The 24,179-nt window shown below is 51.5% G+C and overlaps 2 protein-coding genes across 3 annotated transcripts in view; one reads left to right on the plus strand and one right to left on the minus strand.

Annotated features, from left to right (window-relative positions):
- The window catches only part of ZNF768 (zinc finger protein 768), a 3,216-nt gene extending 922 nt beyond the window's left edge, over window positions 1–2,294 (plus strand). The window contains exon 2 of the mRNA XM_024744143.1: window positions 166–2,294. Coding sequence (XP_024599911.1) covers window positions 166–1,763 — 1,598 coding nt within the window. The 3' untranslated portion in view covers window positions 1,764–2,294. The remainder of the gene's footprint in view (window positions 1–165) is intronic.
- Window positions 2,295–7,028: 4,734 nt separating this feature from the next.
- The window catches only part of ITGAL (integrin subunit alpha L), a 41,050-nt gene continuing 23,899 nt past the window's right edge, over window positions 7,029–24,179 (minus strand). For both annotated transcript variants that reach the window (XM_024744664.1, XM_024744665.1), the window contains exons 19-31: window positions 22,290–22,343; window positions 22,124–22,194; window positions 21,655–21,796; window positions 19,654–19,764; window positions 19,167–19,246; window positions 18,976–19,062; window positions 17,468–17,543; window positions 12,510–12,623; window positions 12,213–12,269; window positions 12,023–12,121; window positions 11,518–11,613; window positions 10,414–10,524; window positions 7,029–8,393 (exon numbers count right to left, since the gene is read on the minus strand). In XM_024744664.1, the coding sequence (XP_024600432.1) occupies window positions 8,220–8,393; window positions 10,414–10,524; window positions 11,518–11,613; window positions 12,023–12,121; window positions 12,213–12,269; window positions 12,510–12,623; window positions 17,468–17,543; window positions 18,976–19,062; window positions 19,167–19,246; window positions 19,654–19,764; window positions 21,655–21,796; window positions 22,124–22,194; window positions 22,290–22,343 (1,272 nt within the window). In that variant the 3' untranslated portion in view covers window positions 7,029–8,219. The remainder of the gene's footprint in view (window positions 8,394–10,413; window positions 10,525–11,517; window positions 11,614–12,022; window positions 12,122–12,212; window positions 12,270–12,509; window positions 12,624–17,467; window positions 17,544–18,975; window positions 19,063–19,166; window positions 19,247–19,653; window positions 19,765–21,654; window positions 21,797–22,123; window positions 22,195–22,289; window positions 22,344–24,179) is intronic.

Genomic DNA, 24,179 nt, shown 5'->3' on the forward strand with positions numbered 1-24,179 from the left:
GGTGCCCTGGGTTTGCTGAGGGGGAGGTGGGAATTTCAGCACTTGCCCGAGGGCCAGCGACCCTGCTTGAGGAGGAGGGAAAGGTTTGTGGCAACTAATGGTGGGACCCAGTGACCTTCCAGGCCCCACACAATCTGGGTTTTCTGTAATTCTCTGATCCTGCAGGCAACATGAGTGAGAATGAGGAAGAGGAAATTTCTCAGCAAGAAGGCACAGGGGACTATGAGGTGGAAGAGATACCTTTTGGGCTTGAACCCCAGAGCCCTGGGTTTGGGCTACAAAGCCCAGAGTTTGAACCCCAAAGCCCCAGGTTTGAGCCTGAGAGTCCAGGTTTTGAGTCCCGAAGCCCTGGTTTTGTACCCCCAAGCCCTGAGTTTGCACCCAGAAGCCCTGAATCAGATTCTCAGAGCCCTGAGTTTGAACCCCAAAGCCCTAGGTATGAGCCCCAAAGCCCTGAGTATGAACCCAAGAGCCCTGGATATGAACCCCGGAGCCCTGGGTATGAACCCCGGAGCCCTGGATATGAATCTCAGAGCTCCAGGTATGAATCCCAGAGCCCGGGGTATGAACGGCAGAACCCTGGATTTGAACCCCAGAATCCTGAGTTCAAAACCCAGAGCCCTGAATTTGAAGCTCAAAGTTCCAAATTCCAGGAAGGTGCAGAGATTCTTCTGAATCCTGAGGAAAAGAATCCCTTGAGCATCCCCTTGGGAGTCCACCCTTTGGACTCTTTCACCCAGGGGTTTGGGGAGCAGCCCACTGGGGGCCTGCCCCTAGGGCCCCCTTTTGAGATGCCCACAGGGGCCCTGCTGGCTACACCCCAGTTTGAGATGCTCCAGAATCCCCTGGGCCTGACGGGGACCCTTCGTGGTCCAGGCCGACGGGGTGGCCGGGCCAGGGGTGGGCAGGGCCCGAGGCCTAACATCTGCGGCATCTGTGGGAAGAGTTTTGGGCGGGGATCCACCCTGATCCAGCACCAGCGCATCCACACAGGTGAAAAACCCTATAAATGTGAGGTCTGTAGCAAGGCCTTCTCCCAGAGCTCTGACCTCATCAAACACCAGCGCACGCACACGGGTGAGCGGCCCTACAAGTGTCCCCGTTGCGGCAAGGCCTTCGCTGACAGCTCTTACCTGCTTCGCCACCAGCGCACGCACTCTGGTCAGAAGCCCTACAAGTGCCCACACTGCGGCAAGGCCTTCGGCGACAGCTCCTACCTCCTGCGGCACCAGCGCACCCACAGCCATGAGCGGCCCTACAGCTGCCCCGAGTGTGGCAAGTGCTACAGCCAGAACTCATCCCTGCGTAGTCACCAGAGGGTGCACACCGGGCAGAGGCCCTTCAGCTGTGGCATCTGTGGCAAGAGCTTCTCCCAGCGCTCGGCGCTCATCCCCCACGCCCGCAGCCATGCCCGCGAGAAGCCCTTCAAGTGCCCTGAGTGCGGCAAGCGCTTTGGCCAGAGCTCGGTGCTGGCCATCCACGCCCGTACCCACCTGCCGGGTCGCACCTACAGCTGCCCCGACTGCGGCAAGACCTTCAATCGCTCCTCCACGCTGATTCAGCACCAGCGCTCCCACACGGGCGAGCGGCCCTACAGGTGCGCCGTGTGTGGCAAGGGCTTCTGCCGCTCCTCCACGCTGCTGCAGCATCACCGGGTCCACAGCGGGGAGAGGCCCTACAAGTGCGATGACTGTGGAAAAGCCTTCTCTCAGAGCTCCGACCTCATCCGCCACCAGCGGACCCACGCGGCCGGCCGGCGCTGACCTGGGGCCCCGTCGGGGTGGGGAGGTGGTGGGCAGAAGAGAAGGGGACAGGGAGCTAGAGAAACCTTGAGAGAGAATAGGGGAAACGCTGGAGGAGGGAGGAGTCGAGGGTTCTAGGAGGAGAGGGGGCCGGGATGGAGGAAGCGACATGACACGGAGACTTATGGGAAATGGGCTATGAAGAGGGGTTGGAGGGAGGCCAAGCTGGCAGCCGGAGGCTCTGGGAGAGATCCAGAAAGGTCAGCAGAGAGCTGGCCTCAGCAGCAGCATGCCCCTTGGTGGAAGCCTGGCTTGGCAAAGTGCTAGGTGGGGGTGGGGGGAGGGGGGTTGGGTTACTTAATTAGAGTGGGTAGCTTAGATTGGTAGCTACTGAGACCCTCGTTGAGTCAGGAAGGGGTGAGGGTAGGCGGGGCGGGGAGTGGGGCCCCGAAGCTTGGCCTGGCTTCTGAGTGCAAACCCCAGCCTCCCTTGTCTTCCTCAGGCTTTGGAGCCCCTGAATTTGAGTTCAATAAAAACCTTTATGTGGTAAAAGAGACTTGTCCTTAAAATGTGTGCACGGATAGTGCCCCGGGCAGTGGGAGGTACTAGGTCATCACTACAGCCAGTGAAGCTGTAAGCCCTTGTCTGGGAAGTGCTTTTATATTAAGTGTTTCACTTGAATCTTATAAACTGAGGCTCAGGAGACATGACTTGCCCATATCTGTGCAAGTTCACGTCCTGTGCTTTGAATGCTGCACAAACACAAAGGGGGTCCAGTGCAGGTGTGAGAAAACCCTCAGCCTTGTGGGGGTCCCTATTCCCAAACACGGAGGGTCTGTCCTTGGGCCAGAAAACAGACCCTGATTCTCATATCCAGACCTAGTGCCCGCGTTCCAGCTCTCTCAGGCTCCCAGCAGCCAGCTGGGCTGTCCCCTCCCCGCTGCCAGCTGGAACCTCTAGCCACCCCTCTGTGCACACTGTGACTGACCGGAATTATAGGGATTGTCTGCAGTTCCAACCCCACCCATAGGGGGAGCATACTGGACCCAGTAAGAAGGTTGGACAACTTCAGCCTTTAAGACCCACTAGGCTGGTCCTTTTTAGGACCATGTTGTTACCACCCCATCTCTATCCTACTTTCACATCTGAGCCTCAGCCTCCTAACACTTGGCTCCTCAGGAAATGATGGGGAGTTGGTGCCATCAGTGAGTCTGGGGGAATTCTGGAGTGTGCCCTGTCGTGAACTTAGCTAAGGAGGACAGGCCACACCTCAGGGAATTACTCAGCTGCAGGGCACATCTTGAGATGAACACCTGCTAAGTTCCCTATGAAGGAGACGTTCAGACCATGTCTGCCTGGCTCCACCTGCCCCCAGCAGCTCAGCCTCACAGGCGAGTGGGGAGTCATCGCTCCACAAGGCCTCTTGGGCCTCAGGATCCTGACATCACCCTCGGCCCCGCGCCCATCCTCAGGCCTTATAACTTGTCAAGGGCAAATAACCTCACTAAGCACATTTCAATCCAGCCTCTCATGATCTACCAACTCCGGAAAGGTGCCCTAGAGATCATGTAGTTCAGTACGGTTTGGTGTGTTTAGTGGTTTTCAAAGATTAAATTTTGGATGTAGAACATTACTTTTCAAGGGAAATCTCACAGTCTTTTAAAGACCTTTGTAAACTTTATGCACATTTTTGTACAGCCACCCTACCACACATAATTTCAAATATTAAAAAACCCCAACTCCTGCATTTAATATAGTTCATATATGTAACTGTATATGTCGAACAGAACTGCATTTGACTACCTGACATATTACATTTGTAGACATTTACTACAACATTTATTTCAATTATACAATTTAATCTCCTTATTTTGTTTTTTTAAATTTATTTATTTATTTATTTTTGGCTGCGTTGGGTCTTCACTGCTGTGTGTGGGCTTTTTTAGCTGCAGCGAGCAGGGGCTAGCCTTCCTTGCAGTGCGTGGGCTTCTCATTGCAGTGGCTTCTCTTGTTGCGGAGCACAGGTTCTAGGTGCGTGGGCTTCAGTAGTTGTGGCTCTTGGGCTCTAGATCACGGACTCAGTAGCTGTGGAGCATGGGCTTAGTTGCTCCGAGGCACGTGAGATCTTCCTGGACCAGGGCTCGAACCCGTGTCCCCTGCATTAGCAGGTGGATTCTTAACCACTGGGCCACCAGGGACGCCCTAATCTCCTTATTTTGGAGTTGAAATTTTCTTCGGCTCCCAACTGTAGGCACTTGAAAGCTAGAAGGACCTGGGTACAGTGCCTGTGGTGCTTAATTGATAAAGTAGCCCTGGTATTTGGGGTCCTTTTGGCCACACCACGTGGCTTGCAGGATCTTGGTTCCCTGACCAGGGATTGCACCCATGTTCTCAGCAGCGAAAGCACAGAGTCCTAACCACTGGACCGCCAGGGAATCCCAGTAGCCTTGGTATTTAATATTGGTTCAAATGAGGGTGGGAACTTAGCTGCTTAGCCTCTACCCCTCTCTTCATGACAGCTCCTGAGGTACCTTGAGGTGCCAGGTGGAGCAGACCAAACCCAGAAAGGACATGTGTGTTCCCCAAGGTCGAGGTGGAAGGGCTAATGGAAGAGCTCCAGCACCAAGTCTCTTGACTTGTTGTCAGCCTGCTGCTTTTACTACACCCTCCTCCTGCACAATAGACCAACCATTTCTGTCTACCACCATTAGCACTTATACGCTAGGAACAGTGATAAGCAGTTTACACGTGTTATTTAACGCTCAGAGCGACTCTGAGGTGTAGACTGCTATTATTCCTGTTTAACAGATGAAGAAATGAATCCCAGAGAGGTTAAGGAAATTGCCCCACATGACACAGCTAGGAAGCAGCAGAGCCTGGTTTCCATCCTAGGGCTGACTGGGTTTTGACCATTTTCCTAACGATACTAAGATGTTATTTACTTTTTTTTTTTTTTTTTTTTTTTTTTTTGCGGTACGCGGGCCTCTCACTGCTGTGGCCTCTCCCGTTGCGGAGCACAGGCTCCGGACGCGCAGGCCCAGCGGCCATGGCTCACGGGCCCAGCCGCTCCGCGGCACGTGGGATCCTCCTGGACCGGGGCACGAACCCGCATCCCCTGCATCGGCAGGCGGACTCTCAACCACTGCGTCACCAGGGAAGCCCCTATAGCTTTTTTTTTGTTGTTATTTACTTTTTTTTCACTCTGTTTTTCCCATAAAGAACTGTTTTCTAGAAGCTGCATGACATGTGATGACATATGTCATCACTCTGATGGCTTGCATGGAATGTAGGCATGGATGTTCTTATGTTTTAAGTTTTTCTCCGGTTTAATTTCTAATTGGGTAAAACCAATAGATTTAACCCATATACATTTAGGGCCACTGAATCAAACATTTATTGAACAATACCTTTGTGCCAGCCCTGGTGAGGGGTCGGTGTTGGTAATGCACGTGAGGCCTGAGTCCTGCCTTCCAGAATCTCCTAGTCTTGAGAGAGGGACCCACAGAGTCAGCATCACGTGCCCCGATGAGCCATAAACAAAGTGGTGATGAATTGGGTCCTTTGTCCAGGAACCAAGGGGATGGGAAAAGCTTGGAAGTATCAATACTTTGAAGTAGAAAGATTTTAAAGGATAGAAAACAGGTGGAAACAACAAGGACCTACTGTATAGCATAGGGAACTGTATTTGATATCCTGTAATAAACCATAATGGAGAAGAGTTCAAAAGAAAAGGAAACAGGTGGAGGTGGACAGGCTGGCAAGGGGAACAGCACGTGTGAAGGCACAGAGGCAGGAAGGATGCATAGGTGTTTGAAGACAGTGCTCTTTTTTTTTTTTCTTCTTTTTTTTTCCTTTTTTGGCTGCACAGCACGGCATGCAGGATCTTAGTTCCCCAACCAGGATCGAACCCGTGCCCCCTGCAGTGGAAGCGTGGAGTCCTAACCACTGCACTGCCAGGGAACTACCACAAAGACAGTACTCTTGAGCGAGTTGGAAGAGAGATTCCTTGGCGTGATGACAGCAGGTCTGTTCCTGAAATGAACCTCCCAGATCTTCTGTGTTTTGTTGCCAGCCTTGATGAAAATATTTACTTTTTCCTCGTGTCACAGAATCTCGCTTCCTCAGAGAGACTTTCCTGCCCACCTATGTAAAAGGGTCCTCTCCATCACCCCCTACCCCTTGTCCCTCTTCACTTTCTTTACGGCCCTATCACTACCTGGAATCACATTTCTACTTTTTCGCTCTGTTTTCCCACTGAAGTGAAGCTTCCCGAGGCCAGGGACTTGTCTGTCATGTTCACAAGCAGGTCCTCAGACTCAGCACAGGGCCTGACACAGAGTGCTCAAGAAATCCTGCAGGAATGAATAACTTATGAATGAATAACTTATGCTTCATGAGGCTTACAGATCATTTCATGTACTTTTAGCAGTTCAGTGATACTCCTGATGGTCAAAACATTTTTTCCCTCTCTAGCAAAATAAGCCTCACTTCTTCCTTCCTGATGTCTTGCTTTGGAGCCAGCCGCATGGTTCCTTGGAGGCTGGACCAGAAGGGGGTGATGAGGTTGGAGAGGCCGGTAGGCTTTGAAAGCCTGTGTGCCCAGCTCAGGAATGTCCACTTACTCCGCTGTAGGCAGACGGGAGCCATCAAAGGTCACTGCTTGGGGGACCAAATGTTGCTTCTCACCTCCCACTGCTGGACGCGAGCTGACCTTAGAGTTACTCAATATTCCCCCGGTGTCCTACTGACCACAAGAGGGCAGCAGTGACTGGGCCCTCTGTTCCTTCTAAGGCAGGGGTTGGGGGGTGGGGGGAGACATAAATCGACTATACCTCAATTAAAAAAAAAATTTTAAGCGGGGGTATCAGAGAAGGTCTATTCTCACAGCTTAATAAATTGTCAATGCCTCCCTAACCTTTCCTCATTTTCTGTGTCTCTCTCGCTGCTTCCTTTGAATGAACTGACAACGTCCTGCACATGTCAGTTTCTGAGGGTCATCACGGCAAATAGAAAAAGGAGAAGGAGAAGGAGAAGGGAGAAAGGAAAGAAAAAAAGAGTTGACTCTTTTGGTCCCACTTAGTGGGAGGGTTGAGAAGGAAATGTTCTTTTTTTTCTGGCCACGCCAGGTGGCTTGTGGGATCCCAGTTCCCCGCTCAGGGATCGAACCCGGCTCCTTGGCAGTGAAAACTCCAAGTTCTGACCACTGGAATTCCCATTTAATTCCAGGAAATTTTCATTTAATTGAGCCAGGCTGGAATGTCGCACCAGCACAAAAACATCACAAAATTGGGCAGAATTTTTAATTTATTTGGTAAATATGTACAGGTGCTGTGCTTGGCACTGGGAGCCAGGTAAACGGACATAGTTTCCATCCTTGATGGTGGGGGCCACAGTGGGATGTGATGGAGTACGGGGTGGGGCTGTGGAGGGAGGGGGCAGGCGCCTGGGGCAGACTGAGCCTTGTCGGATGGGGTTGCCATGGGGCCCATCCAAGCTTTTTTCTCTATCTTCCCACAGGCACCCTCACAATTCAGTGAAATTGTCTGGTTCTGTGATACCACCAGGGGTCCCAAGGTGAACAAGAAAGGTATGATCCTTACCCCGCTGGAGTCCACTGTTTAATTTAAGTAAATCACTTAACAATTAACGAATATGATCAGTGCTATGCAGGACAAGTGTGGGGTAGTGTAAGCGTGTATAATATGGGAACCAAACTGAGTTGGGGTTGGGGGGTTGCCCTGCGGAAGTTATGTGTGAACTGAGATCTGAAGGCTGAGAGAGGGTTAGGCAGGAAAAGGAGGCAGGAGGAATGTTCCAGGAAGTGAGAAGAGTCTGGGTGAAGGAAGGAGCTGGGCAAGTGAAAAGGCTGGTTAACTGGCGCTTAGAAAGGGAGGCGAGCTGTCTCGAGAAGAGGCTGGGAAGGGAACAGCCCGGTTTTGCAGACGTTGGAAGGCCTATTAAGGAACCTGACTGTTAGCCAAAGGGCAAGGGGTTTCCAGGAGCGATGTAGTGACAGATGAGATTTGCTCTCTGGTAGGAGAATTGAAAGCTGACTGCATTCCAGGCAGGAGAGGATGCAATGCAAGGTTCTGGGGGCTTGAGGCCTCTGCGGACATCCAAGGGCAGGTGGGTATGAGGGCCTGGAGTGTCGCTAGGTCCTGAGATGACTGTTTCTCCAAAATTTAGATCAGATGCTCTCTTCCAGGGAAGGAAACTCACAGGGGCCGGTGGGAGCCAGGACCACGTGATAATTACAAGGCCTCACCTCTGTGGCCTTCCCGGCCCAGCCCTCAAAGGATCCTCACCATAAGCCTGCAAAGGAGGCAGGCAGGAATGGGCCCATGTTCAAGATAGGGAAAGTGAGGCTCACGGAGGGGCAGTGACTTGCCCAATGACACATGGTGAAATTCAGGTAGAGGCAGGCTGGCACCAGGCATCCCGAGTCCAGTCCTGGGCCTTCTGCATCCAGCTTGCACCTCAGTCCCTGCCACCTCCATCCTGGGCCTCCTTCTCATGGAGGGGCTCCAGGCAGCCCGGGTCCTTGGCTTCTTCCCCAGACGCCGGCTGCCCAGCGTCTTCTCCAGTGGTTTCATTTGAAGCATCTACGGTCGCCTCCATCCTCTCCTTCAGGTTCCGTTTGAAGAAACCAACCTGTAGGAAGACAAGACTTGAGTAAACAAAGAGTCCACAGAGCCCTTTGGACCCTTCGGCCCCTGCAAAACATGAAAGTACCATTTATAGGGATAAGTCACACATGCCACAGACAGGTGGCATCTGCTCTGGGGATGGGGCGAGGGGATCTGCCACACCTGCTTCTTGGCAATATGTTAAAAAGCTGTACGTTTAATAGTTCATTCCTGAGGCTCATCAAAATGTCACGTACCATTATTGCGCGTGGGTGACTTGACAATATCTAGTAATACTGACAGCAAGAGCCTGCACTTATATAGGGCTTATTAGTAGGGGCCATACACTCTGGTGAAAGCTCAAAAGATATATATTCTTTGGCTCAGTAATACCAGCTCTAGGAATTGATTCTAAAAAACATCTGGACAAGTGTGCAAAGATGTTGGTAACAAGAGCCTTTTGGAACTTCCCTGGTGGCACAGTGGTTAAGAATCCACCTGTCAATGCAGGGGACACGGGTTCGAGCCCTGGTCCGGGAAGATCCCACATGCTGCAGAGCAACTAAACCCGTGCGCCACAACTACTGAGCCCGCGTGCCACAACTACTGAAGCCCGTGTGCCTAGAGCCCATGGTCCACAACAAGAGAAGCCACCGCAATGAGAAGCCCGTGCACCGCAACGAAGAGTAGCCCCCGCTCGCCGCAACTAGAGAAAGCCTGCGCGCAGCAACGAAGACACAACGCAGCCAAAAAAAACCTAAATAAATAATAATAATAAAAAAAGCGCCTTTTGGCACACAGTTTGAAAAAAAGGTCAATTCCAAACAATCTAAACATTTGTCAATAAGGATCTTGTTAAATAAAAGGTGAGGCATCCAGACAGTAGAAAACCACCCGGGTTAAAAAGCAAGAGGCAGAAAAAAAAAAAAAAAGCAAGAGGCAGGGACTTCCCTGGTGGTGCAGTGGTTAAGAATCTGTCCGCCAATGCAGGGGACATGGGTTTGAGCCCTGGTCTAGGAAGATCCCACATGCCGTGGAGCAACTAAGCCCGTGCGCCACAACTACTGAGGCTGTGCACCTAGAGCCCGTGCTCTGCAACAAGAGAAGCCACTGCAATGAGAAGCACGCGCACCGCAACAGAGTAACCCCAGCTCGCCGCAACTAGAGAAACCCTGCACACAGCAATGAAGACCCAACGCAGCCAAGAAAATAAATAAGTTTTTTAAAAAAATTATAAAAACAAAACTAAAGAGCAAGAGGCAAATCTGTTTGTGCTCAGACAGAAAGACATCAAGATATAATATCCAGGGGGAAGTACAAGCTCCCAAGCAGGATATACAGTAATGTTTTGTATACATCCACACATCCACTGGCTTTTCTCTCTCTCTCATGCTCACACATTCACATATACGTTAACAATAAAATTAGAACATGGAGGAATATAAACAAAATGGTTGTTAATGACAACCCTCTGGGGTTGCAATAGGGAGAAACTTTGATTTTCTATGTTTTCTTTTCTGGAATATTTGAGTTTTTCATGTGGAAACAGCTGCCCTCCAGCACTCTTTATCTGGCTAACTTCTACTCATCCTTCAAATCCCAACTCAAAGGCCACCTCTCTTGAGAGGCCTTTCTGGACTCCCCCCAACCTCAGTTAGGTCCCTGTATCATAGGCCCAGAGCACCTAGTATAGCCCCCATCATGTTCATGTCTGTGTCCCCCACGGACTGTGAGCATCTCAAAGCCATGGACCATGTGTGTGTTCTGTGCCCCTGTATCCCAGTGCCTGGCCCTCAATATGTGGGACAGTCCTTCTCCTTCCTCTCCCTGGGTACCCAGGTCTGGCTCTGCCAGTGCTTGTTGAGGGATGCCGGTAAAGTCTTGCTTGCCCTTTGGGCCTCAGTAGCCTTATCTGTAGAAGGAGGAGTAGGCTGAGGCCGCTTCTGGCTTTAAAGCCCCCTCATCTTGGTATTCTGCTCCCTGACTCCTGCCAATTCCACTCTCCCCAGCCTGGCTGGGTGCCCATTCCTCGCAGAAGCTCCTACCTTGTACAGAGCTAAGAAAATCAGTAGCAGCAACAAGAGTCCCCCGATACTGCTCAGCACGTAGAGATAGACCATTTCCTTCTCATATACAACGTCGAACTTCATGATGACCTGTGGGGAGAGGAGAGGTGGGGAGTGCAGGGAAGAAGCCGTTCCCACCCCTGACATTTCTTGTGAATCTGGTCTCAATCCCTAGGTCTCCGCATTTCCCATCTGGACTGTGTCACGCACGACATGGGGCTTGGGCCAGACCCCCTCTCCAGTACACCTTGCATTGCAGCCACCAGAATGAACAGGCAAATATGCACCACGGCCCCCTTAAACCCTTAAGAGTCTTCCCTTAGCCCCGGGATGAAATGCCAGAACCCCAGCTCAGCACGCAGTGCCTTTCAGAAACTGGCTTCTGCTTACTTTTTCAGCTGCCCCTTCCCTTCTCCTGCTCTGAGCTTCCTGCTCTTAAACCCATCTCGCCCACTCTCTCAACATCAGGCTCTGCACGTGCTGGGCCCCTCCCATCACGCCCTGCGTGTGGGGTGGGGGCCCCTTGGCTGAGTTGCCATCAAACCCATCTTGACCTTGTGGTCTGCTTGTGCCAAGGCTGATGGCTCTGGCTGTGGGGAGGTTCTTTTTTTTTTTTTTTTTTTAATTTATTTATTTTTGGCTGCCCTGTGTCTTCGTGGCTGCGCACGGGCTTTCTCTAGTTGCAACCAGCGGGGGCTACTCTTCGTTGCGGTGCGCGGGCTTCTCATTGCGGTAGCTTCTCTTGTTGCGGAGCAGGGGTTTTGGTGCACGGGCTTCAGTAGTTGTGGCTCGCGGGCTCTAGAGCGCAGGCTCAGTAGTCGTGGCGCACGGGCTTAGTTGCTCCGCGGCATGTGGGATCTTCCCGGACCAGGGCTCGAACCCGTGTGCCCTGCATTGGCAGGCGGATTCTTAACCACTGTGCCGCCAGGGAAGCCCTGTGGGGAGGTTCTTACAGCACTAAAGCCCAAACCTCCTCTGTGGCTGCCCACACTCCCAGCTCCAGCTCTCCTAGCTCTGCCCTGGATTCCTCCCGTTCCTCTGCTGCCCACTGTTCCCGGGTCTTCTGAGGAGGTAGAGAGATACCTGGGCCAGGGAGGCATTGCTGCCATAGAGGTGAAAGTGCTTGCTGCTGTTGAAGGAGATGGAGAGGGAGCTGCAGAGGCTGAACATGGAGGAGGCCTGTGGGAGGGAGGGGCGGGGGTGGGGCATCAGGCCAGAGGGAACAAGGACCCAGACCCCACTGACTTCTGCCCCCCAGTGCAACCCAAGGGGCAGAGGCAGAAGAAAATGGCTCCTACTGGGTGCGCCATCTCTACCCCATTCTCTCCTGGAGCGTTCTAACGTGCCGTTTGCCATTGTTGGGAGGACATTTTTCCTATAAAGAACACCTAGGAATTATCTGTAGGCCCCTGAAAACAGTCCTGCGAATTTTAAACAAATCGTGGTCCTCTTTCATCTGCAACTGTGTAAACATTGGGGCTATTTCCTCAAGACAGAACAAAAAATGCAAGGAGGCTCTCTGGGGGGGAAGCCCACCCCCCACCCCTCAAGGCCCCCCCAGAACCACTTGGAGTCTGTTGCCAGCTACCTTGATCTCCCCCACCAGCTCCACCGTCCCGATCACTTGGACGAGGATCTCCTGCCTGAAGACCACTGGGCAGCGGAACTCGGCTCCAAGTGAGCAAGGCTGCGGGAAGGAAAGCGGGGGGTCAGGGAGGTCTCCTCCCACCTGCCCTCTGGCCAGCCCCCACCCCAGTTTCTGAGGTCACGGCCCACACCTCAGCCACATCAGATGGACTCTCCAGTTCCTCACGGTGGCAGGTGACAGGAGGCTCCTGGGAAGGATGAGGCGAGGTCTTCAGTTAGTCCAGAGCTGAGAGGGGACGCCCGCCCCTTGAGGCCAGACCTGCATTCTTCCCCACTCTCAGATACCACCTTGCATCCCAGTTCTTCCCCACTGGCCCCTGGCAGATTCAATCATGCTCACTCCTGTTCCCACACATCTCCCCCCACCCCCACATCATGAGCTCACCCCCAGAGACCTGCGCGCCCTTCCCTCTGCGGCCCACACTCACCATCTGCACGCTCCACTTGTGCATGATGGGCCCCTCACCGTGAGGCTGTGGTACCCTAACCAAGGCCTCCAGGGCGGGCACATTGTGGTCATAGACAGAAGGCTGGATCCTCACCTGGTACAGAGGACAAGGGGCTGCAGAGCCCTGAATGCCACCCCAGATCCAATCCTGCTTGGCTGGGACCCAAGGGCCCACTCTTCATTAGGCAGTGGGCAATGGTCAACCATAACCTTACAGCATGGGTTCCACGCGCTTCTCTGCTTCCTCCATGTGGCTAACGCTTGCCCATCCTGCAAGGTACTGCTCAAACATCATCCCTGAAGGTTTGGCTGACTCTCCCACAGCATCCTCGTTCCCCAGCAAGATGGCAAAGCATCTGCTTGTGTGCGTTTATCCCCCCTAGACTGTGAGCTGTGAGAGGGCAGGAGCTGTGGCTCATTTCACCTGCAATTCCCTACGGCCTTGACACACTACCCAGCACATAACCAGCCTCGCAAAAAGTAGTTTTTTGAATGAGTGAAACAAGGAAGGACATTTAACAAGGATAGATGCAAAAATTATTTGGGAAAAACATATTGGCAAGTGCACTGAATTTATTTAAGAAACATTTCCTGGGGGTTCCCTGGTAGCTTACTGGTTAGGATTCCAGGCTTTCACTGCTGTGACCTGGGTTCAATCCCTGGTCGGGGAACTGAAATCACACAAGCTGTGCGGCGCAGCCAAGATTTTTAAAAAAAAAGCATTTCCTAAGTGCCTTTTATAAAAAAGATCTGTCTGTGCTAGGGCTGGAAGACCCAGAAATGTAGAAGAAGGTGACACAGGAGTAGCACCAATGAATCGCAGGTCAAGCAGGGAAATACATATCCAGTTTGTGGGGTTCTATCATTTATTCATTCAACAAACATTTGTGGACTCTTTAAAAGCATTAGTTAAGTTAAATTTAAATGGCCTAACGTTAAAGGCAGCATTTGAATTTAGCTGTAAAAGGTAGAGAGGGGATTAACAGATAAAGATGGGGGAAGCCAGAGGGAAGAGAAAATGCAGGGAATTGGAGAGCACCAGGTGAGTGTGATGTGGCGGAGGGTAGGGTGCCTGGGAAGGAGAGATAGGAGATAAAACTGGAAAGGAGACTTGGGATGAGGATCTGGTGTCCAGAGGCTGGAGGGCCAGAAGTTAGGGACCAACGACTAAGCAATGGGCAGTCCTGGAAGGCAGCCAAGGGGAAGATGGCTCCAGGGGGTAGCACACAGTGCAGGCATGGAATGGAAAGAAGTTGGGAGCCTGTGCCATAGTCCAGCTGCAAGAAGGTGAGGAACTCAGTCTGAGCAGTAGTGAGGTCAGAAGAGAGAAGAGGATATAGACAACAGGACCTCAGGAGACAGTGGAACCAAGTACAGAGGAAGGAGACGTTCACCCAGACTTGGAAGTTTTGCTTGAGGAAAAGGTGGTGCTTTTAAAGGATTCTAAGCAAACCAAAGGAGATGGTGGCTTACAGGAAGATGATAAATTTGGTTTCGAACATCCTGAGACCAAAGCTTCAAGAGGAGCAACTGTACTAGTTATATATCCAGGAGAAACAAAACATGTGTCCACACAAAAACCTGTACAGGAATGTTCTAGCAGCATTATCCATAGCAGCCCAAAATGGAAATAACCCAAATGTCCACAGACTGAAGAATGGATAAATCAAGTATGGCCTGTCTTACAAAGGAATATTATTTCGCAAAAAAAAAAAAGAACGAAATACTGACCCATGCTACAACATGGATGAGCCTTGAAAATACTATGCTAAGTGAAAGAATCCAGTAACAAAAGACCACATGTTGTATGATTCCTTTTATATGTAATGTCCGGGATAGGCAAATCTATAGAGACAAAAGTAGTGGATGCCAGGTGCTGGGGGAGGGAGGAAGGGGGTGTGACTGCAAATAGGTACTGGGTTTCTTTCGGGAGGAATAAAAATGTTCTAAAATTAGATTATGGTGATGGTTGCACAGCTTTGTGAATATACTAAAAGCCATTGAATTGTATACTTTAAATGGGTAAATTGGTATGTGACTTCTACCTCAATAAAGCCATTGAAAGATGACAACAACAACAAAAGATGCTAGGAAGACATCCCAGAGGAGATCAGTGACCAGCTGCAGGCACAGGTGCATTGGAGGAGCAAGAGGGACACAATTCCGAGTTGTCATTTGGAAGGGGGACACTTACCCTGGAAGTGAGACACACCTAGTGTAAACAGACACAACAGAACCATCAGTAGCGCAAGCCCAGAGCCCCGAATCTGCTAGGAGGCAATAGCAATGGTGACAAAGCAGAGGACGGAGAGTTAGAACACGTAGGTGGTAACAATCCCCACTTGATGAACACTTAGCATGCTAGGCCTCGTCTGAGTCTCACTAAATGCATGATCTCATTTAGTTCTTTCAATATTCCTATGTGATGGGCAGTACTATCATCCCCATTTTACAGATGAGAGAACTGAGGCTCAGGGAGATTCACTAATTTGTCTGAAGCTATCAAGTAGTAGAGCTGGCATTTTAACCCAGGCTGTGACTCCAGAGACTGGAACCACTCTGTTCTATCACCTTCCTTGGATGATGGGGCAAACAACAATGCTAAAAACAGCCAATATTGACTGATACCGTTTGTGTCAGCACTGTGCTAAGTTCTTAAACTGCATTTTCTGGGAATTCCCTGGTGGTCCAGTGGTTAGGACTCTGCGCTTTCACTGTCGAGGGCACGGGTGCATGGACCAAAAAAATAATAATAATAAATTAAATTGCATTTTCTCACTTGTGCCTCCTGACAACCCCATAAGGTAGGTGCTATTATCCCCATTTTACCGAGGCTCAGAGAGGTTAAGTAAGCTGCCTAAGGTCACACAGCTTTAAGCGGCAGAGCTTCAAAAAGATCTCGGGTCTGGCTGAAGCCTATGTTCCTAACCAGCCGTGGGAGCAGAAGACCACGAGGAAGGAGATCTGGTGGCCCAGCTGGCCAGCTCTCACTGGGTTTCCATGCCTATTTAGCCCACAGTAAACCTTAGTTATTAGAGCTGACCTCCTTGAGGCAAACAGGGCCTGACTAATGGGACAGCTTCAGGAAGGAGGGACAGGATCACCCATGACCCATGCCGTGTTGGGTTTAGCTAAAACGGAGACCATTAGGGCCTTTAGCAAGAGTGGCTACTTGGCAAGCCAGGCAGTAGTGAGACAAATGCATGGCTGAAGATGCTGGAGGCACCTAGCCCTGGTGACTATTCAGAGGTGGAGAGAGAGAGAGAGAGAGCGTGCTCAAGGGGTTGAGCTGGTTCCAGGCAGAGTGAGGCAAGAATGTAGGTTTCCAAGTAGCTGGGAAGGCCAGGGCTGCAGCACGACACCCACGTCACCCCTGTGGCGACCTCCACGTCCCCAGGCACTGCGCCAAGCACTCTAGAGGAAGCAGGTGACCCATTTAAACCTCATGACCACCTGTGAAGTTCTTATCCCAAACCTCACTTGTCACAGTGGGGAACTGTGGCATGGACAGGTGAATCCTTGGCCCAAGGTCATACAGAGCGCAGGCGACAGAGTTGGGGTTTGTCGAACTCTTTCCGCTCTTATGGTGGTAAAAGGACTGGCCTGGTCGACCCAGTAGGGAGCCCAGAGCCATCCCAGTGAAAGACACTGGAAGCCAACTCCACTGGTCACTCAGAACGTTCTATTTCAATGCAAATGGGCATCTGACCTTCCCAAAGGCCCCTCCTCTCCTGACATCGAGGTGTCAAGGTGAGATGGCTCCCACCTTTGTTCCGAAGGGGATTGAACTGCCCCGGGTCCTTCCCCGCTAGCTACTGCCCAGTCGGCCCTGACTTCAGTGCGGCCTTGGGGAAGATGGCGCCTCTTTGGGGCCTCAGTTTCCCCCACGGTAAAATGAAAATGCTCTTGGCTTGTTCAGAGCCTGCTCCTCTCTGAGGTTGCCTCAAGAAAGCCCTAGACGCCTCAAGGTTTAGACTCAGGGGGTGGCCTCCCTCTTCTGAGTTCCCATAATGATGACACTACTACAGCACCGAGCATTGCAGGAGAAATGAGGACCACTAACCTAAACACATGGATTTTGTATACAAGTAAGTGCTTGAATCTGACCTGTTCCCCTTACTAGCTGGGTAACCAGGGCAAGTTACTTGACCTGTCTATGCCTCAGATTTCTCATCTGTAAAATGGGAACGACACTGCCTGTCTTACAAGCTCTCACGGTTGGGTGTGAATTACGGGGCTTGCATGTATAAAGGTCCAGGCTCAGAACGTGGGTTTGGTGAGTGGTTGCGGACCCTGTTTTATTTATTGATGCCCTACCACCTAGGAAAGTACCTAAACTGGAATGGTAGCTCATTAAATGTTTGAATAAAAACTAGGTTCTCAGGAATGCCCTGGCAGTCCAGTGGTTAGGACTTGGCACTTTCACTGCTGGCCTGAGTTCGATCTCTGGTTGGGGAACTAAGATCCCAAAAGCCTCACAGTACAGCAAAAAAAACCAAACTAGGTTCTCTCCGGAAAACATGAATCTGATTCTGTACCTAACTGAGAATGCAATTAGGAGATCAAATGTCTATATAATTGAATCCTAAAATAAATGGGAACTTTCTACTTCAAAAAACAAAAACACCCCACGAAGTATAGTAAATCAACTACACTTCAATAAAATAAATTAAAACAACAACAACCCCCAAACTAGGTTCTCTCTCAGAGCCCTTCTGGCTCTCAAGTTCTGGGATTCCAGAAATAATCTATCCAGAGTTGGAAAGGAGCTGGTGAGTATACGCCACTGGGAGCATTTCAGGGAAAGGATCACAGAACGAGGTGGAGGACTGGGCCCGTTGAGGATGGGACTGAGTCTAGTTGGTCTCTGCATCCTTGGTCCTCAGGATGGGGCTGAACGTGAAACCTCTAAGGACCCTTTCACACTGAGGTTCATACCTGGTAGATGTGCTTGACATGGTGGATCTTGGGACCCTTGGGGGTGAAACTGATATAGAGCGTGGAGTTTTCCTGGCTGTGGAGAGAGAGGAGCAGCTGAAGAAGCCAGAGAAGACAGCAACCCAGTCACCCAGGGGGCCCCGGGCCAGGGGAAGCCTCGGAGTTGCCAGCCACTGTGCTAGAGATGGCGCAGGCACGATCTCATGTCATCCTGACACTGCTCTGCTCTTGCCCTTTAGAAACTAGGGCTCACTGAAGGGGTCAGTCTTGCCCAAAGTCCTGCAGTGGGGGACAAGGACTGCAACACAAGTGGATGGCTTTTGGAGCTGTGTTCTCCCCACTAGACGCCACCTCGCCGGAGCCTCCACTGTCCTTGGGCCCCACTGCTCATCTCCTCGAGAAGTGCACAAACGTCTGGCTCGCTCTCCCACCCCATCCGTCTAATGACCTTCCTAATACCACTCTCTGATCCTGCCACGCTCCTCCTCCGAATCCATCAATGGCTCCCTGCTGTCCCCAAGGGTCAGGTCCAAAGCTCCCCCACATCCAGACCTGCCCGCTTCCAAGTCTGCCTGCCCACTGCTCCCCACAGATACCTACCATCCTCTGGGCCTGCCCACCCCCTGCTCCCCGGATCTGCCCCACTGTTTGCCGCCCCCATGCCTTTCCGTTTGCTAGTCTCTCTGATGAGAATGGCTGCCTTTCTTCCTAGCCCTTATCTGAACCTCCTCATCCTCCAGACCCCAGTTCAAGCCCCTATTCTGCATGACTCCTTTCAAGTCTCCTCCAACTCACATCATCTTTCCTGGCTCTAATTTCATATCACACCTCAGACACAAATATTGTGTTTGGCATTTATGTTCAAAAGCACCGGGGACCCCGGCTCAGACATGGTCCCGCCCTTATCTCACTGAGCCGACTTGAAAATGCCACTTCCCTTTTCTGGCTTCATCCTCTTTTTTGTAAATGAGAAAACCCAACTAGTGATCCCTATGGGTCCTTCCTGCCACAGCATTCCAAGACACTCACTCTGTGTGTCTGGGTTCTCCAACCTGACCATAAACTCTCTGTGGGCAAGAGTCACTGTGAAAACTTTTCTATCTCTTCCAGCACTCTTGGCCCCGGGGAAGAGGGAATCTAGCACGGCTGGAAATGTTCAAGAGCTTGGCTGGAGTTTGGAGTGAGACAGACTTAAGTTCAGATCCTGGTGTCAGTACTTCCTAGCTATACTACTCTGGGCAGATTCCTCCCTTCTCTGAGCCTTGTTGTTCATCAGTAAATCAGAGAGCGGCAAGGTGCCTCGCGAGGTGTCGAAAGCTCCAGGGGAAGCCCTCAGCTGTGCAGTGCAGCTGGAGCAGAAGCTCACATCAGGTCAGCATTCAGTCACATTTTCTTCTGCCAGTAAGTATCGATCTGACTCAGAGATCGATAGCCCCGGGAGGAAGGCTGGGGCCCTGGGTGGGGAGGCTGAGGTGGGAGGAGAGGGGGGAAGGCCGCTCAGGACTCACTCCTTGGTGAGGATGTTGATGGGGTACATGACTGGGATGCTGGTGGTGGCCGAGTTGTCCTCCAGGAGGCCTGAGTCCTCATTGTTGCTGCAGGGGGCAAGGTAGAGGGCAGTGTTAGGAGACAGTCTGGCCAGGACTGTGTGACAGTCTGAGGCCAGGGTGGGAGGAGATGCTGGCAGGGGCCTGCTCACCAGCTCACATTGGCGTGCACCTCAACAAAGTCCCCCCAGGAGCCGTTCAGCAGTGTGTGAAACATCACCTGGATATCAACCTGTCAGGGGAGGAGAGGGGAATGAAGAAGGAAGGCGCCTGGCCCTCAGGGGGCCACCTTAGCCCCTCACAGGCCCCATGCCCCCACTGCCAGAGTCACAGTGACAGCTTATCTCAAGCCCTGGGCTGGGTGTTTTATCCCCATTGTAGAGATGAGGATACTGAGGTTCTGAGTGGTTAAGTCATGTGTGTAAGGTCACAAAACGAATTACCTAATCCTGGGTTTCTCTTGATTTCAAAGTCCAGGCTCTCAAACACAACACAGGACACCTATGCACACATTCTCTTGGGGTAGGGATAAGCCCTGCCTTTCCGATCACCTTCACCTTCCCCAGAGCCAGGAGCTCCCTCCCCTCCTGAGCTTACAGCCCCTTGGCTGCTTGACTCCTGGGGGCTGGAAGCACTCACCAAGCTGCCTGCTTTGAAGATGGGAGAGCTCACGTTGCAAGAGAGGGCCCTGCTCTGAAGCTTGGTCTCCTCGGGAAGCTCCTCGCAGCTCACAGGTATCTGGCTGTGGGGCTGGGGATGAGAAGAGAGAGAAGAGCGTTTTAGTGGGCAAGGCTAAGGGTTCCCCAGAGGCCACCAACCCTCAGGTCCCCTCCCCCCCGGCCAGGGCACATTTGCAGAAATGTGGGGCCGAAGAGTCAGGGGTACGGCCAGGGGTTCAGTACAAAGATGTTCACTGCAATCCTGTTTATCACAGGGAAAAACTGGAAGTGATCAAACAATCCAGAGAGGTGGGAATGGTTCAGTGAATTGTGGTACAATCACAGGAGAGAGTGAAAATGCTGCTACAGCCACACATTCAGCAACCATTTACAAAATGAACTTGATCCTGGGCTAAAGAGGACAAAACCCTTCATCTTCATCATTGTCTGGAAGCCACGGATTTCAGTTCAGATTGGGAAGAAAATCAGATAAGGAAATAGAGGCTCAGAGCAGTTGAGAGACTTCCCCCCAGTCTCACAACTGGGTAACCCGGCAGGGATCTGGTAGGAACTTGAATACAGGTCCGTTTGACCCCAGATCTCAAGTTCTCAATCACTCTACTAGATACCCCTTAAGAAAGCATTTAATGTTGCTGTATAAGAAAAATTCAAGGATCTATCAACGGATGAACGGATAAGCAAAATGTGGTATATCCATGTGATGGAATATTAGCCTTAAAAAGGAATGAAATTCATACCTGCTATCACAGGGATGAACCTCAAAAACATAACGCTAAGGTGAAGAACATCTTGCTAAGTGATGTAAGACAGACACAAAAAGATAAATATTGTATGGCTCAACATTTTTGTTTTAAATTTCAAAATTCAAAATTTTTTTAAAAACATGGAGGAGGGGCTTCCCTGGTGGCGCAGTGGTTGAGAGTCCACCTGCTGATGCAGGGGACACGGGTTCGTGCCCTGGTCTGGGAGGATCCCACATGCCACGGAGCGGCTGGGCCCGTGAGCCATGGCCGCTGGGCCTGCGCGTCCGGAGCCTGTGCTCCGCAACGAGAGAGGCCACAACAGTGAGAGGCCCACGTACGGCAAAAAAAAAAAAAAAAAACATGGGGGAAAAAAAACCATATGGAGAGCAAAATGCCAATTAGTTAAAATATAGAATAAATATACAATGTATCAATAATTTATACCTATGTGTATAGATAAACAGAAGGATAAACACCAAAATACTAAAAGTCATAATTGTGGGTTGTATAAGTACGGGTGTTTGTCTTCTTTAAACTTCTCTGTAATTTCCAAGTTTCTGCAGTGATCATGTATTACTTTTGTAACAATAATTTAAAAAATAAAAGTTGTACTTAAAATAACCCAGCTCAAGAGAGTAAATCCTAGGAGTTCTCATCACACACAGAAATGTTTTTTCTGTTTCTTTAATTTTGTATCCACACGAGATGGTGCCTATGCACTAAACTTACTGTGGCGATCATTTCATGATGTACGTAAGTCAGATCATTACGTGGTACACCTTCCACTTATACAGCGCCGTATGTCAGTTACATCTCAATAAAATTAGAAGAAAACAAAATAAAACAACCCAGGCCATCCCTCAAAGACAAGTTGGTCTTTAGGTCCACCTTTAGGAGGAAGGTAGCTCAGTCTCCCTGAACCTGTGCACACCTTCTTGGTCACCGGGTCCATGAGCCTCTGTCACACTCTCCATTTCATGCGACCCTCTAACCCTGTGATGTCCCCAGCCTCATTTCTTGGTCGCGAATCCGAGGCTCACAGAGGATGAACCTTGTATCTCAGCTCACACAGCTCGAGGGTGGCCATCAGGCTGAGAACCCAGAGGTGGTCCGAAGACCTCCACCCACATCTTCAGGCTGTCCTGACCGCCTGGGGCTCCAAGAGGCAGGACAAGCCTGGCACGTGGTCTGCGGGCAGACCCCACCCTCTCGCTCACCTTGAGTGTCTCCACTTTGCGGAAGGAGAGTCCCTGAGGGAAGCTCAGGCTGAGATGGACCCAGTAAGCGTCTTCTCCCAAGTTACTCAGCGTCAGCCCCACAGAGAGGCTGGCGGAGGGGGTTAGACGCAGGACTCTGGATCTGGGGGGAGGATCAGGGCAAAGTTATGGGGGCCAACAAAGGAAGCAGGATCAGAGGTGGGGACTTTCAGAACTGAGGGATCCGGTAGGCCAGAAAAAAGAAATACACAAAAATAAACTCCTGTGCACAGGCTTTAAGTTTTGTGATCTCATCTATTCCTGATAGGAGAGCTGCAAGGCACCAGCATTTCTCAGAGGGGGAAACTAAGGCCCAGACGACAAATGGAGTCAGTGGCCGTGGGGCTCTTCCGACCTGAAGTCCTATGTTCTTTTTATACACAGGAGCTGCCTCAGGAAAACATCGAGTGAAATAGGAGGCTTTACAGACCTTGCAGTGGAGGTCAGCCCCAGGTTAGCCTCACACTTCTTGTCCTCTCCACAGTTCTTCTCAAAAGGGATCTGAAAGGCCAAGAAGAGAGGACCAGGTGGCTCAGATCCCCACACCCAGGAGGACTGGACCTTGGCCTCTCTGTCTGCCCCTCTTCCCCTCTTACCTCCTTGGTCTCCGAGTGTGGTGAGGGCCTCAGGATGGGCTGGATGTCCTTGCCCTGCCGAGCACGGAGGAGGGGGAGACAGGAGAGAATAGTTGAGGCAGCAGAACTGATGGAGGAGAGCTGGAGGGGCTCAGAGCTTGGTGCTCAGCTGGGCTGGCTGTGGTCGGGGCCCTCTCAGGAGCCAACGCCTTCCCGGGGCAGGCCCCAACCTCCCGACTCAGCCCAAGGCTGTCTGTGCCACACTCCTCTGGTGGCAGTTCCTTGAGGGAGGCTCAGGGTGTCCACTTCCTGTCCTGGCCACGAGATCTGGGCCTTGACCGAGCAGCTCCCCCAGGTTCTCCCAGCCTCTGCTGGGAGCAACACCTGGCCGTGCAGCCTCTAGGCTCGCCTGCCTGGAACTAGCTCCTCCTGTGGTTCTCCTCTGTGAACTCCAACTCTCCATCTCTTATCAGATCAAGACCATTTTTTTCAACATTTCCAGAATTTCTGCTCTGGGCCAGACCCCCCCAGCAGAGATCAAAACAGACACACTGCCCGTCCTCCCAGGCTGGTGGGAGAAACGGCCCGGCATCCTCAAGTGTGAGGATGGGACAGGTACAGGGTATGTTTAGAGGATGTAGAAGGGGATCCTATCCTACGCTTGGAGATCAGGGAAGCTTCCTGAAGGGATGGCATCTCAACTGAAATCCACAGGGTGAGGAGGAGGGAGCCAGGTGAAGAGAATGGAAAGAGACGAAGAAAGAACGGTTTACGCGAAGGCCAAGGCAAGAGAGATTGTGCCCGTGTAAGGAGCAGGAAGATGCTCGGACTGGCGGGAGTGCCGCGTGTCGGGAGGGGCAGGAGAGGGAAGCAGGGTGCAGATTCCCCCCGGCCTTGCAAGCCATATTAGGCAGTTGAGGGTAATGGTGACACAGGATTGTTCTATGGGTGATCAACTCTATGTCCTCGAGAGACTCCAGCCTCCTCCACTTCCAGGCCACGTGCCAAGCAGCCTGCAGACCCTCCCCTAAGGGCGGGGCTCCTGGCAGCTTCTGACTGCTCGCAGCCACCCCAACATTCCCACGCAGATCTCCCACCACCCACCAGACCACAGCCTGGTCCCAAAGGGGCATCCAGGGCCTCTGTCTTGTTCAGTTGTCCTGCCAGAAGCTAAGCCCACCTCCCCATTTCCCCCGAACTTAAAATCATGCCTCTTCTCTCTCAACCTACCCAAGATCTACTCATTCTGCGAGATCCGGAACCAATGACACTTCCCCCAGGAAGACTTTTTGACAACTGTGACCTCAGGTGTCTCTCTCTTCTTTTAAAATTAGCCTTTAATTTGTTTATTATTATTAACACCTTGCGGGATCTTAGCTCCCCATACAGGGATCGAATTCGTGCCCCTTGTAGTGGAAGCTTGGAGTCCTAACCACTGGACCACGAGGGAATTCCCAGGTCTCCTTTTAAGCCTGAGTTGCTGCACCACACAGTTTGACTTTTTTATTTTATTCTTTTAATTAGTGCCGATGGGAGAAACTGCCGGCTGTCCCTATACATCCTGAGCGGGTGGCAGGTTGCGGGGCAGGGCACTCAGCGCAAGCTGCCAAAAACCACAAGGAGTGTGCTCATCAGTCATGGAGCTCCGGCTCTGAAAGCGGCCTCAGAATGCAGAGACGCAGAAACAGTCCCAAAGAAAGACAGACCTGCTTGTGCCAGAAAAAAACAAATCTACATCTTCAGGCTTCCAGGCCCGGGTTCTTTCCATCAGACCCTGCTGCCTTCCGACAGAAGCCAAACCGCCAGCTGAGGGTCAAGGATTTCAGAAGAGGAAATTAGGCTTTTGGCACTGGGTAGGGAGGTGGGATCCAGGAGACTAGGATAGAGAGTGTTTTCCTCTTCTTTTACATA

The sequence above is a fragment of the Neophocaena asiaeorientalis genome, unplaced genomic scaffold, assembly GCF_003031525.2.
Source record: "Neophocaena asiaeorientalis asiaeorientalis breed wild unplaced genomic scaffold, Neophocaena_asiaeorientalis_V1.1 scaffold91, whole genome shotgun sequence".
NCBI classification, from domain to species: domain Eukaryota; kingdom Metazoa; phylum Chordata; class Mammalia; order Artiodactyla; family Phocoenidae; genus Neophocaena; species Neophocaena asiaeorientalis.